General features: G+C 54.7%; 1 protein-coding gene across 3 annotated transcripts in view; it reads right to left on the bottom strand.

Moving 5' to 3' along the window:
- The window catches only part of TMEM181 (transmembrane protein 181), a 71626-nt gene that overhangs the window by 37596 nt on the left and 19458 nt on the right, over window positions 1-14572 (bottom strand). The window contains exons 1-2 of one of the 3 annotated variants that reach the window (XM_032407555.1): window positions 14375-14471; window positions 2344-2447 (exon numbers count right to left, since the gene is read on the bottom strand). The exons of 1 other annotated variant lie outside the window; for it this stretch is intronic. In XM_032407555.1, the coding sequence (XP_032263446.1) occupies window positions 2344-2447; window positions 14375-14382 (112 nt within the window). In that variant the 5' untranslated portion in view covers window positions 14383-14471. Of the gene's footprint in view, window positions 1-2343; window positions 2448-14374; window positions 14472-14572 lie in introns of those variants that run through there. One more of the 3 variants, XM_032407554.1, reaches the window with a different exon arrangement.

The raw sequence follows: 14572 nt of genomic DNA on the forward strand, positions 1-14572 counted from the left end.
CTTAACCAGGGGGTGATCCCGGCTGCAGCTGCCGCACAGCTTGAGCAAAGTCACACATCCTCCGGTAGCTGAGAGGTGGCTGCTCTACCAGCAAGTACAGGACGAAGCAGTCTTCTGCATGCCTGGGAATAAGGCCCACCGGCAGCCAGGCCAGCAATACACCTTCACTGCACTGTCCTACCCCAAAGGTATGTCACTCCCCAGCCACACATCAGAGTTTGCACAGATCTTGGTCATCTTTCCCTTCCACAAGCTATCGTGCTGGTCCATCGCATTGATGACATTATGCTGACTAGACCTAGTGAGTAAGGAACAACCACCCTAAACTCATTGGTAAGACACTTGCATGTCAGAGCACGGGAAATAAATCTGGTTAAAATTCAGGGGCCTTCTACCTCAGTGAAATTTCCGGGGGTCCCGTGGTGTGCGCCATGGAGAGCTATCCCTTCTAAGGCAAAAGACAAACTGTTGGATTTGGCTCCCCCTACAACCAAAACAGAGGCACAATGCCTAGTGGGCCTCGCCTCTTCGCGTTTTAGAGGCAACATGTTCCTTGCTTGCGTGTGATACTTTGGCCTATTTACCTAGTGACCCAAAAAGGTGCAAGTTTTGAGTGGGGCCCGGAACAAGAGAAGGCTTCCCAGCAGGTCCAGGCTGCCGTGCAGGCTGCCTGCTGGGGCCATACGAGCCGGCAGATATAAAGGTGTCTGAAATGTCAGGAGAAGATAGGGATGCCATTTGGAGCTTCTGGTAGGGCCCTATGGATGAATCTTAGTGCAGGACCTTGGGACTTTGGAGCAAAGCCTTGCCCTCCTCCACATATACTCTCCTTGCAAGACACAGCTCTTGGCTTACTATTGGGCCTGAGTAGAGACTAAACACTTACCCATGGGCCCCCAAGTTACCATGAGACCTGAGCTGCCCATCGTGAGTTGGGCACGCACGGCAGCACTCTAATCGTCAAATGGAAGTGGTTCCTGTCTGATCAGGCCCGAGCAGGCCCGGAAGGCACAAAAAAATCTCTCTTTTGGTATCTACATATATCCTATTGGTCTGTTTCTCTGGAGAACCCTAACACCAGTACCCATTGGGGAGAAGGAAAGGGATGTGGGAATCCTGACATCGTTTCTCTGATCTCAGCCTGGGTGCATCACTTCATTTTTGCAAGAGTGGAAAAGGCTGAATATAATCACGGATATTGCAACAGATAGTAGCTTAGGGAAACAAGAATTGGCTGAGGTCCCGTGAGACTCCAATCATAAGCCTATCAATGCCTCTCCTACCAATCTTCAAAGGACAGCTATGAAAATTGAGTAAGATGACTGATATGTACTGTGCCGGGATTAATGTGACTTATTCCTTGGTGACCTCACGGGAAGGAAAAGAGGAGACTGGCTACAGCTGCTACTGTCACCGTGATGTTCATCATCGGCGGGCAAACAGCCACCTAAGCAACCACCCTCACCCCCAGCTTCCTCGGGCCAGTCACCAGCCCCAGTCACATTGAGGTTCAGGAACTAGCGTTTGGAGGCGCAACTGCCTCTGGGACAGGCTGAGCCTAATGTCGTTCACGCTTTAATATGAAATGTAATTAAACAAACACCTCCCAGAAATCATGCTCACCAAACATGATATTTAAGGGGAAAGAAGAAACAACCTAGGCAGGTCCTGGTCTCCTATCCCCTGGATAGGGCCGAAGAGACCGGGTTGCTGGGAACCTTATGAAAACGGGCCGACTTCTCTCATTCTGTTTTCCATCTGTGTGAAATGGGGTTGGACTGGGTGATTTCAAAGGCATTTTTGAAGCGAAGACCATTACGGTGTGGCTCTTCCCTCACACTGCATGCCATGGAACCCTGGGGCACTGAGGCCCTCACACAAGGCCAAAGCCAATCTGCAGGCTCCCTCCTGCCAAGAGTTCAGGGCGTCACTAGTCACGCTCCCGGCTCCCCTTGGTCACCCCAGCCCCGTGCTCATAGCTGTCTCATGCCCCCCCAAGAATGTGCACTCCTGGCCTGTGGCCCCCGTCTATCAGCATGTTCTGAACTCCCCAGCGCCCAGGCTGGGTCCTGAGCACAGGAGCCTTGACGGAAATGTCTGACGGTCCAATAAAAGGTACGCAGTCAAGGCCACCAGGTGCTGGCAGGCTGAACTCAAGCCCTGGCTGCTACGAGGGGAGACACCCGGGCTACCCCTTGCCCAGTGGGTTCAGAATGAAGTGGCACTTCACCCTCTGCCAAGGGGCCCTTAGCAGGTGACAGAAAGTGGGTACAGCTTGGCCAGGCTGAAAAGCACGCACCAGGGTGACTGTAAATGATAAAATGACCAAGAACTGCACCTTACCTCTGATCCCAACGAAGACAGTCAGGCCAAAACAGACGAAGAAGACGACAAACACGAGGACAAAGTGGCGCTTGGAGAGCGTGTAGAGCCGCATGGGCGCCAGCCTGCAGAGAAGCCGGGGGCGGGGGGTTAGGTGGGGGGTGCTGAGTCCACAGGAGGCCCCTCCCCGAACCAGCAACACCCCCAGGCTGCATCAGGCCGCCCCCTCCCCCCTCAGAAGCGGACCTACTCTAAACCCAGGTGACCTGCCCGACAACAGTGCCTAAGTCACCTCAGGGACCACTGCAGGGTGGGCGACTGGCCAGCCAGACCCCACTCCTCATGGCACAGGAGCGCGCTGTGGCTTCGGTGCCCACGAGAGCATGTTTCACGCCACACACGCGGTGGCTGAACGCCCTCCACACGCGCCCACCTTCAGCGGCCACAGCAGAGCCCGAGGGCACAGAGGACCCCAACCCACTCAGGCCAACACACGGTCTGAGCTGTGAGCTGGCACAATCAAGCCCAGACTGGGAAGTGCGGGTGCCACCAGCTGGTCCTCCAGTGGCCCACAGCTTGGTTTCTCCCCGGCCGGGCTCTCGCCTGCATCAGCCCTCCTGGTGAAGCTCAGCCTGACTTTCGCTGTGGGTCTGGTTCTGATGCAACTGAGCAAGCTGCCCGACTCGCCTGTGACTTACACCAGTGTGGAGAGCAACTGCGCGGACCCATCCCAACAGCCCCCCAACCCCAGCAGGAGGGTCCCTGCCTATCACGCCTACTTTCTCCTCTGCTCAGAAGAAAATGGCAGTGGCGGAGGGATCAGTTCTCTTCCAGAACTCCCTACCTCAGGTGTCAGTAAACAAAAGAAAAATCCATGAAGGACCAGACGATGACTGTCTGAGGCTTGGCCAGCCACACAGTCTCTGTCTCCAGTCCACACGGCGCCTCTACACGCGGCCCAGACATCATGTGCTCGCGTGTGCGTGGCTGGGTTCCGATTTAACTCTACCACAAAGAGGTGGCGGGCCAGGTTTGGCCCCCAAATGGCGGACCCCTGCCCTATAACCTAAAGTGGAAACCCATAAATCCAAAGAGACGAGAGTGGGAGGGGGGAGGCTGTTTTGCTTTGCTTTTTACATTATTTTTATTCCCCTAGCATTTCCTGGTCTTGGGAGCTGAGACAGAAGGAGGCACTTCTCATGCCTCAGGAACAGGACACACACCCCAGGCCAGGGAAAAGCAGACTTAGAACTGAAACGGAGGGAAAGGTTATTTGCTTTTATGGTGCTGAGTGCACACACGCAACCTCTCCTCCACATCGCTCAAGATTCCAGTTCCTGAGCAGGAAATCACCTGGGTGGTATCTTGGGGCAAAGGTTGGGGCCCATAAGCCACCTTCGCTGAGACGTGGCTTTGCCGATTACCAAGCCGGCTCTCTCCAAGAGGACCCGCCAGGCCTTTGGGCGAGTGAACTCGGAGGTCAGTGTCACCGTGTTTCACGGAATGACGACACCAGTGAAGAAATAAAGGAATGAGTGCCTCTGTCTTTTTCTTGGGGACGCAGGTCCAAAGGCGAACCCACAAACGACCCTACTATGCATGAGAAATGAGAGCCAGTGAATTAAGTAGGCTGACCCCAACTCCAATTTGGGACCGTAAAGGGTTTTTTTGGGTTTTTTTTAAGATTTATTTATTTGTTTGAGAGAGAGAGAGAAAGTGCGGGGGTGGGGGACAGTGGGGAGAGGGGCGGAGGGAGAGAATCTCAAGCAGACTCCTAGCTGAGAGTGGAGCCTGACACGGGGCTCGATCTCACAACCCTGAGATCATGACCTGAGCCAAAGTCAAGAGTCAGACGCTTAACTGACTGAGCCACCCAGGCACCCCTGGACCCTAAAGATTTTAAGAGGCCTGAAAGCCTTAAAATAGTAGAGCCAGAAAGGACCTCAGGGAGGAAGTCCAACCCCGTCGACTTACACACGGGGACACTGAGGTCCAAGACTGCAGAACACTTGCCCAAGGGGTCACAGCTCTGCCCCTTGGCGGTAACTGCTGGTCCCCAGGAGGGAGGCTGGGCAGCAGGAAGAGCTGAGGGGACCCACCTCCACGACTGCATTTCTGGGGAAAGCCCTGGGGAGGTGGGGCCGACATCAGAACAAGGTCTTCTCTGTCACCGCTCTGCTGTCCACAGGTGCCGAGGCTAAGAATGCAGTTCCTCTACACAGTCTGCAGGAGGGAAAGCACGGGGCGTTCTCACTGTGAAAAACCCCGACACAACGCTAAACGGATCAGATGCTGGGGAAGACAACTGAAGTCTGTAGTTCACACACGCAACCTCTCCTCCACATCGCTCAAGATTTAACCAGTGCTGCTCTCTTAGTTTTGATAAACGTGCCACGGTGCTGAGATGCCAACATGAGGGGAAGCTGGGTGAGGGGTGTACAGACACTCTGTACTATCTCTGCCGCTCTCCTTGTAAATCTGAAGTTATTTTAAAAATTACCCGGAGTCATTTACGGCACCGGAGTCAGCTGCTCTCAGGGCGACCTACCCACCCCACCCCATGCGGGGGCTCTGAGGGGCACGGAGGGCTCCCAGCACAGGCAAGAGCCCAGAAGAGGTTACTTGGAAGCAGAGAAAAACAGAGTAAGAATAATTATATTTAAATTCTGATTTTTAAAACACTCTATCATTAAAATACATTATCAGTAACTTGTTAGGAAAGCAGTTACTTAGCAGAAGAGAGGGAACGGGAGGAGAGACCAGCCAGGCCCCAAGAGCACAAGGTCGAGTTCCTGCAGCACCCGCCCGCCCGGGGGCGCTGTGCCCATTCCCCACTCTGGGGCTCAATACAGATCTAGTGCTTCCCTTCCTTAAAACTGCCACTTACATCCAATTTATTACAGATTCTCCTGGTTCAGAAATCAGGCCTCATCCAATTCAATGGAAAAAAGACACAGAGATAGCAAAAGCAGTCCCCTGCCCGAGAAAATGCCACTGGGCACAACCACGTCCATGACCTCAGCTTGCTGGGGACCGGCTGGGGAAGGAGCCACACTTCGGTCTTCAGCTTCCTGACCAGCAGTAAACCTTTCCAGGCATCCTCAGCTGGGGGATCTGGGGCCCAGAGACCGCCTCCAGCCACACGGTGCTGTGGGCCAGGGCCAGCACCAAGATAGCTCAGTTCTGCGCGACGGTGCCTCCTCCCCAGGGCTCCTTCCACTCTCAACTTCACGTCTTAAAACTTTGAAGCAGTTCACCAAAACTCTAGAGACTTCCAAAACCTCAGGAACATCTTCCTATTTGAGACAAATCACAGCTCTCCACTGTTGTTCGGTCAAAGCCGCAACCGTGAGATGCCCACATGAAGACAGCGGCAGCGGAGAGTCCAGGCAGCCCCAGCCGCTCTCACTCACATCTCCCGGCCCCAGCTGCCCCACAGCCACTTCCAGCCCAAACCAGGCACCCAGTCATTTCTCGGCCTACCTCCCACCTCCCCTCCCACCCGAAACACCAATGTGTTTCTGACAATCAAGCTAAACTAACCAGCGGCGCAGCCAAGTCTCTGTGAGGAGACAGCCTTTACGCCCTATGATCAGGCCACCAACAGAAGGAATGTTCTGTAAACGCTCAGAGGCAAGACTGTGATGCAGAAAAGGCATGGAGCCCATGACCAAGAGGCTTCTGATCGAGCAGCCTTAACCCATCCTGCATGTCAACCTCTACTGTCTCCCATCCCCTTCTGGGACCCACACTGTGTACTCTCCGACCCCGGGTGACCCTGCTTCCTCCTTCATGCCCCTTCCCGCCTCCAGGAACCATCCCCAAGCCCTGCCTGCCCCTGATCCTGTTCTGAGATAGTGTCTCCCAGGACATTTTCACTTAGGACTCCACACCACTTTATGGTCAGTAAGTTTAAAACTGAACCCATTAAAGCACAAAATAACAAATGAAAAAGCTGTTCCACTGCCCATTTCCTGCCTCTACCCTTTCTCCAGCCCCACATCCTGAAGCCTCGGGGTCCCCTCTGAGGATGCTCGCCTCTCATTCGCCCTGCACCTGCAGCCAACCAGGAGGAGGCGTGTCCTGCTTCCTAACTTTTCCTTCCCAGTGCGGGCCTCACAGCCCAGGCCCGGCCACCACCAGCACGGAGCCGGCCTCCCAGACGCTGCCCCGCACAGGGAGCCTCTGGCTCCCCACGGCCACTCCGTCAAGGTTCCACTTCTCCTCATGGCTCCCAAGGTCCCCCCAAATCCCTGCCTGGGATTCCTACCGTGCTGCATGTACCCCACGTGCATTACCACCTCCCTGGTCATCACGGCTGCCTTCCGAGGTAGGTACTACCACCACGCACATTTCCCAGATGAGCGAGCTCAGGCTGAGGAAGCGTTTAAACCCAAGCATCCGCATCCGGGGCTTAAATTCTGTTTCCCAACATGGTCAAGCCAGACTCTGGACCAGCCCTTGCATACACTGCTCTCCTGATGGGAAATGCTCTCTCTTCTCACCACCAAAGCATCGAAATTGGACTCAGCAGGGCTCACCTGCACGCCCCACCTCCTCCAGGAAGCTTTCCCTCCTTCGCTGTCTCTCACGTCTTTAACCTATTACAGCCACATGGCTGAGCGCCTGAAGACAAAGTACCCATCTACCTGTATGGATGCCAGACACGCAAAAACACCTACTCAACTTTCCTTCATTATCTCAAAAGTGTTTATGTACTTCCCTCAAATTGGCAACAAGCTACAAGGGAGCATTTCCCCAAACACTGTGGCCAAGTCAAGCACAGCAGCTGGTAGGATCTCCTCCCTGGAAAATGAGAGCAGGAAGGCCTGGAGCAAAACCTTGCCAGCTCAGGACGGCTGTCCCTCCTTTCTCTCTTCTTGAGTGGACCATACGCCAGTCTTCCTCTCCAGGCCCGCGTCTCTTCTCACATGCAGGCATTCAATACGCAGACTGGAAAATGCAAGCCTCCTTGAAGCCCCAGGGCCCTTGGAAGACTTTCCAAATGCAATGGAACAGACCATCCCTTAGCGTAGGCTTGGACTCTTTAGGTCCCTTCTAATTAACCTCAATTTTGTGGGTGATTTAAAATACCACAGACAGGGCGCCTGGGTGGCTCAGTTGGTTAAGCGACTGCCTTCGGCTCAGGTCATGATCCTGGAGTCCCGGGATCGAGTCCCGCGTCGGGCTCCCTGCTTGGCAGGGAGTCTGCTTCTCCCTCTGACCCTCCCCCCTCTCATGTACTCGCTCTCTCTCATTCTCTCTCTCTCAAATAAATAAATAAAATCTTTAAAAAAATAAAATAAAATACCACAGACATATTTCCTAGAGAAACTAAAAACACCTCTATTGGAAAGCCAGTCCCCCAAACTGCAGCCATAATCCAAATCACTACAAGCCACGCCTGCCCGTCTTGTGCATATTCATAACCATTTCCCAAGGAACGGCTTCCAAGTCCCATGAAGCCTGGGCAGCCATCAAGCCCCACAACAAAAGAGCAGGAGAACCATCGTGTAGAGCTCGCTCAGCCAGACATCAGCATTGTCCGGGACACATCTGCACGGCGCTGCCCTTTGCCCTCTCACTCCCCGGTGACCTCCTCCTGTTTCAGGCTTCAGAGACGATGCAGGTGCGAACAATCCCACGTTCTAGGCTCAGCCCAGCTGAGCCCCAGTCTGGCAGGAAACACCTACTTGACCCCCCCAACTTGGGTATCCAAGTCCAGACTCCGGAACCAGACTCCAGATCTTCCGCTGACCCCATCCTGCAGTGTTCCCTGTCCCAGGAAGTGGTCACTCCAACTCGGCAGTCCTCTTTGACCTCTGTCTTCTCCTCACTCCCCACATCGAATGCATCCACAAAGCCTTCAAAATATACGGAGTCTCGGCCTTTCTCAGCTCTCCAGTCAGGCCCTGCCATGTTTCACTGGACTGCAGTGGGCCTCCCCTGCTCCCCCTGCTTCTGGCCTTGGCACCGACACTCTGCTCTCCACCCAGCTGCTCTGAAAGCCAGGTGTGTTCGCTCTCAGTCCAGAACTCTCCAGTGGCTTCCCTGTCACCTTGAGTGATAGCCAAACACTTCACCCCCAACTGTTGCTGGCACAACAAATTTATGGGTGTTTCTTTGAACACAACTCTCCCACCATAATCCCCACTTCGTTCTAAAGAAGGAACAGGAACCATGGGAGATGAAGGGATTTTCTTTGGGGCAGGGCAGAGGTGCCCCGGCTGTCTGCCCCTCCTCCCCTGCTCTCCTGCCAGGGAGACCAGCCTCACTGTCCCAGCCCCCGTCCCCACCAGAATGCAGAACCTGAGGGAGACCAGCCAGGCACTTCGAGGAAAGGTTTCCCTGCCTAATGAAGGGATGGGTGAGAAAAGCCTCTTCTGTCTTCAGGGCATAACCGTGCAGGAAAGCGCCGACTGGCTATGGCCAGATCACACGTAAGAGGGTGGACACTGCAACAGGCCAGGACTGAGAACCGAAGATGGACACCACTCAGGCCACCAGGGACACGGAGCCACTGAATTAACCCTGGACAAGCCTACTTCAACTCCTCGACACACCTGTTGTTTAAGCCCCTTTTCATGGGTATTCTTTTAAAACCAAAAGCTTCCCCTTCAATACGCATACCGAAAAAAGAAAAACCACAATTAAAAATGAAACTCAAGACACTAAATCACACAGCTATAGAAACCTCCCAGTTCAAGGCACCTGCAACTGTCCTGTCAGAATGTGCAACAGCCACCAAGCATCCTTGTCACTAAGACGCTGGCCTTCCTCGTTCCATCGATGATTGGTCACTGAGGCCTTCCCTGCCCTCCGGCCCCTAGGCACCCATCTTTCCCTGCCCAGCCGAGGTCCTGCCTCCCCTGAGGCTGCCCACAACCACTCTGAAAAGGAAGATGTCTCCTCAAATGCAGGGCAGAGGCACATGCCCGTTTCTGGATTTCAACGTGGGTGACAATCGTTCACAGACTTCCACGCCTCCAGTGACCTGGAGCTCCCCTCTGGCCTCTCGGTGTCCAGCACTGAGCCTTACTAATGGCAGGCCATTAACTCTAGATCCTTAGTCCAATAACTATTGATTCCTTCCATTTCTATGCATGCTTCCCTGGTTTTACTTTCGTTTCCTCATGTTCTACTATTTTCCCTGCTAGAACAAAGTACACACCACTGAATCACAAACTTGAACTTTTTCTCCCACTGTTGTCTTTTCGTGTTTTTTATGGCCCTGACCTTTGCCCTCTGGGTCTGGGAACTGGCCAGAGCAGCTCCAAGCAAGTGCCTTCCCCTCGGCGCACAGCCTCAGTCAGGCCCCTGCTCGGCCAGCTGGAAGGCCAGTGTCCCCATTAGGGCCGCCGAGCCTCCAGCACTGCTGGAGCCAACATTATTTTCCCACCAGACACCTCCCCTCCCACGCAGGCCCCATAAAAGTTAATAAAACAGCACTAGAGACAAGCCGTGCGGGAGGCACACACTCAATGAGCCCCTTCATGGGCCTGGAGCACAATGACCCTGAAATGGACAGACTTGGTTGAGCAGAGAATGCGAGAAAACACCTCTGGGCGCCTTCAGCGATGTGGGTGAGATGGGAAGGAACCTGGGCCTCTTACAACCCTCAGTGACAGCCAGCCCCCGCCGGAAGGCAGGGGGGAACAGCAGCCAGCAGGCCCAAGTGCTTCTGTGAATACCTATTTTATCTGGCCTCATCAAGTCACGATACAGTAGGTAGGCAAGACCTGTTATTATAAATATTTCCGTTATCACAGATTTTGCTACTCGTTCAACTCACTCCCAGATCTCCCCCTCTAGAACTAAAAAATTAGCATTGGGGCAGTGGGAAGGGACTTGCAATCTCTCAGTGCATTCGCATGTTTTAAGGAAAGATTTTGTTTTTCTTTCATAATCCGTATAAAAATAATCTCTTCTCCCGTGGTCCAAAGCGCTGGCCTGGTGCCTGTCAGCCTGGCTTCGGATCCTGGCTCCCCCACTCACGAGGCAGGCAACTATGGGCAAGCTAGGTGACTCTCTGGGCCCCAGTAGACACTGTAAATCAGAGACAAGCAGAATGCGCCAGGGCCGCTGGGGGGCATAAATGAAAGCATGACGAGCCCAGGACAGTGTAGCAAGCATACAGGAAGAGCTCAGATTTGTTACAGTAATAATAGTTGTGCGTTTCCACCCCCCCCACTTTCTCTTTAAAAAAAATCTGTTTTAATCCTACCAATATCTGAGGATCCACTATGTAATATCTCCCCTCCTCCAGCTCAGAGCTCAACCAACTGAAGAAAAGGGCAGTTGTCATTCCCTAAGCACCTACTCAGGACCAGGCGAGGGGCTGTCCTGCAAGGCAGGTATTATCAGCCCTTTTACATACGGGAAAATAGAGGCCAGGGGCAGCCTTCGCTGCTGAGGTCCCAGCTGGCAGGAGGTGGAGGTGGGATCTGAACCCCCAAGAACAGAGGCAGAAAGAAGGCCCACCACTCTCTCACTCTCACTCTTTGGCCCCCTCACCAAAATCTTTCCTTTTTAAACCTACCACTGAATGGGTTTTGAGAAGAAGAAACTCTAGCGGGAAGAACAGAATAAGAACTCTGAAATTTCAATCAGTGAAATATATTGAATATATCTGAATATATTCAAATTTCAAACTTGACTATATTACAAATCACTTATCATTACCTATTCAAAAAAGCCCTTATGCAAACATCCAAGGCCCAACAACCTCAATATGTATTTTAGTGAACAATATGCCCCTCTACACTCCTCAAGGAACAGGGAATTCATGTGTATCCTTGCCAGGCTGGAAGCCCAGTGACTCACACCCAGGAGCGTGGTAGTTAGGCCACCGAACACCCTTCCCGAGGCAAAGAGAACAAGGAAGCAGGCCACACACTGGTCGGCACAGGCAAGGTGCCAGCCAAGGGCAGCACCCTGGCCCAGCTCCAGGCAGTGCATCTGGTGGTGAAGAACCTGAGGACAGACTGCGGGGCTGCAGCAGGATGGCCTGGGGTGCGCCACTGTCCTTCTCACGACCGCCACTCCCTGAGCTCTACAATTCCCACCACCGAGGTGGCCCACCGCCCAGGGTTGCTGTGGTCATTGAACGAGCGATTACACCAAAGCCCCTGTAAGTGCTCCGTCATTGCTGCTGTTGCGAGGTGGGCGTGCTCATGCCACGACATGGGCTCTGGAGCCAACCACTCGGGCTTCAGGCTCAGTTCTGCGATGTACTGTGACCTTGAGAAACTCACGTGACTTCCCTGAGCCTCGGTGTTGTCACCTGTCATAACGGGAATGCTAAGAGAAACTTCTTCACGGGGAGAGCAGCTGTGAGGAGCCCACGAAATGGCCCACATAAAGGTGCTCACAGCAGTATCTGGTACAGAGTAAATACTTATTGTTTATTAGCTCCAGAGATCATTTTGGTTCAGGGCAAAGGAAAAAAAAAAAAAAGATTCCTAAGAGACACAATCCTAAAAAACTCTGTCGTTACAAGAATAGGATACTGACCCAGGCCTGGTGTCCCCGCAAGCAATGGGACACTCGGAAGGCCTGGGACACAGAAACCACAAGGTTTGTGCTGATTTGTCTGTGCCACCCTTCACTGCAGGCAGAAGAGGAGTCTACTTAATTCACTTCGACACTTAAATGCACCCAGAATGAAAGAGACACACGTAAAATATACTCTTTCAAAACTGGTTGCAAATATCAAGCAACACACACACAAAACACCAACCTTATTCCAGTCTGCAGGGAAATGCAAGAGGGCAAAGCAACAAAGGAACCTGAGAAATCTCAACGACGTGCAGCGCTGCAGCTCCAGCAGGACGTCAGGGTAGCAAGTGTCCGAGACCCGCTCTGCCCTGCGCTACACTGTCCTCTCCTCCTGAACCCCCAGCACCTGGCCCTTGCCTGACATTATCAGAAAAGGAGCGGGGTTTGCAGGAAACTTCAGCTTACAGCTCTAAGAACCAGGAACTCTTTATCCTGACTGCTTTGGATAGCAATCTCTCCTGCCCTTTGAAAAAGAGTAGGCTGGGCCGCATGTGAGCAGGGAGGTCAGGGAGGTCGGGCAGGGAGGTGGCAGTGCCACTGACCCCGAACTTAGCCCCCACCCGCTAAGCCGCTCCCCGGGGCTGCTCTTTTCTCTTCCGCTCTCCCCCACCCCTCCCCCACCGCATTCCGTCTGTGGCTTCTCCTGCTCCTGTCCCTTCCCAGGTTTCTCACCGCGGGGCTCTCTGTGGCATCTGGCAACAAGAGCACTTTGACCCTACCCGGAGCCTGGATCCAGGACACGCTTCAGATCTTCAGGCTTGTTTCCTCGTAAGATTATTATGTGTGCCAAAGCCTTTTTCTGACTTCCACGTCTGTCACGTCATCTTGAATGCTAGACAGTGGTGGCCGGCTGACCTCCAGATCCCAACATCCCACCAGCCGGGCCCCTTGCTCACCAGAGTCGGGCATGGCGACTAGGAGAGCATCACGCTGCCCACTGTCCCCTCCCCCTCCCCCGCAGGACACACTTGAATACTCCCCTGAAATCCTTCATTCACACGTGCCTCTACAGGTTCTCCTTCAGCTAGCGGCCCCCACCTGCTCTAGCTCCCCGCACGTAACAGACGGCACCCGACTTCCCCAGGAGACCCGCGCCACCTCCAGCTCTCCGCCTCTCTTGTCCAAGTACAAGGGATACCACCACCACGCACCACCCAGGGCTGCTGTGCTGTGGGGACCCAAGGAGATTCACTCTGTGAGAGAACCTAAAACATGCTCGTGGTCACTCTGCTACCGGGTCACAACTTGCGCAATGCCAGAAGGCATCTTCAGGCGCATTCCAAGCGTGCTATTGACAGACACCACGAATGAATGGTGCCCCGGAGTTGTGCAGAGGCGGTCCCGCCCACCCCCCTCTGCCTGGGGTTTAATTAAGAGAAAGACCTTTACAGCATCCACATTTTATACTACCCTGGCTTCCTCTACTTAAATGGACAACCAGAGTCAGAAACTTCTGAGGCAGCAGGAGGGAAAAGCTTTCCCTCCAGTACACGTGTCTGCGTTCTGGCAACAACCTCCCATCTTCTCTATGGCCGCAGTCAGAGAAACCGGCAGCGCTCCAACGCAAACCCTTCCCGCCTCTACAACCCCAAACATACAGAGACTCACACAGTCCTGTCTGAAGGTCGCCTTCAGCTGTGGGAACCTGCCCTCCCAACCGCCCCCCGCGCACATGCGGCGAAGAGACCCCTGGCATTCCTTCTCTGTGACTTCTGACTTTTTGCAACTCAAGCGCTAAACTTCTTTTTTTTATTTTTTATTTTCTCTCTTTCTTTTCCCAGATGTCCCCTGGGAGGCACCCAGGTGACTCTGCTGCGTCGAAGGCAAGCTTCAGGGATGGCGTCTATGGGGCCCTGGACAGGTTTTTCCACTTAAAACCCCTGAACTTCACAGAGGAAATAAGGCCCAACGTCAGCAAATTAAAACTCATAAAACTCGGTGTCCCAGAGATCTAAAAGGGCTGTGGCAGGTTCCCAACGTGCCAACATCATCAAAAAGCCACTGGAAAGCACCTGCCCTTACCCTCGGCTGGGCTAGATCACAAAGAGCGGGGGTGCTCTGGGTGCCTTTAACGAGAGGTGATGAACAGGGTCCCTGCCCGCCGCAGGGGGCCAACGCCCTTCCAGCGGAGAGGCTGGGCCCAGGGCTGCCCCAGGAAAGGCGGTGAGGTGTCCCTCCCGGACGGACACTCATTTAGGACGGGGAGGGGGCGGTGTCACCGGTTCTCCGGAGCGAGCAGGGCCGGAGCCGGCCTCGAAGGGCCCTCCTGGGGTGCACTCTGGCCGAGACCGGTCCCGGAACCCCGACCCTGTCTCCACTGCTCGCTCCCGCTCCACTGCTCGCGCCGAGCCACCCCCGCGGAGCCCCCCGGCCAGCGCTCCCTCCCCGAGGTCCCGAGCTCCACGTGGGCGGAGGGCCCGGCGTCGGGGTTCCCGGGAGCTGGGCCCGGGAGCCGGGGGAGAACCCCGGCCCGCCTCGCCCGCCCGGCACTCACGGTTCCATCGCAGCCCGGCCCGCGCCCCGAGCCCGCCCGGCGCCGCACAGTCGCCGCGGCAGCCGCAGCGGGAGCGACAGCAGCCCGGGAGCCTGCGGCCCCGTGGAACTCGTCAGAGCGCGACGCGCCGCCGGCGTCACGTGCGCGGAAGCGAGCGCGCGGCGGCGGGAGGGGCGGGGAGCGGCGCGGCCCGGGTGA

Source organism: Phoca vitulina, unplaced genomic scaffold, assembly GCF_004348235.1.
Source record: "Phoca vitulina isolate PV1807 unplaced genomic scaffold, GSC_HSeal_1.0 scaffold9, whole genome shotgun sequence".
In the NCBI taxonomy this organism is placed as follows: Eukaryota; Metazoa; Chordata; class Mammalia; order Carnivora; family Phocidae; genus Phoca; species Phoca vitulina.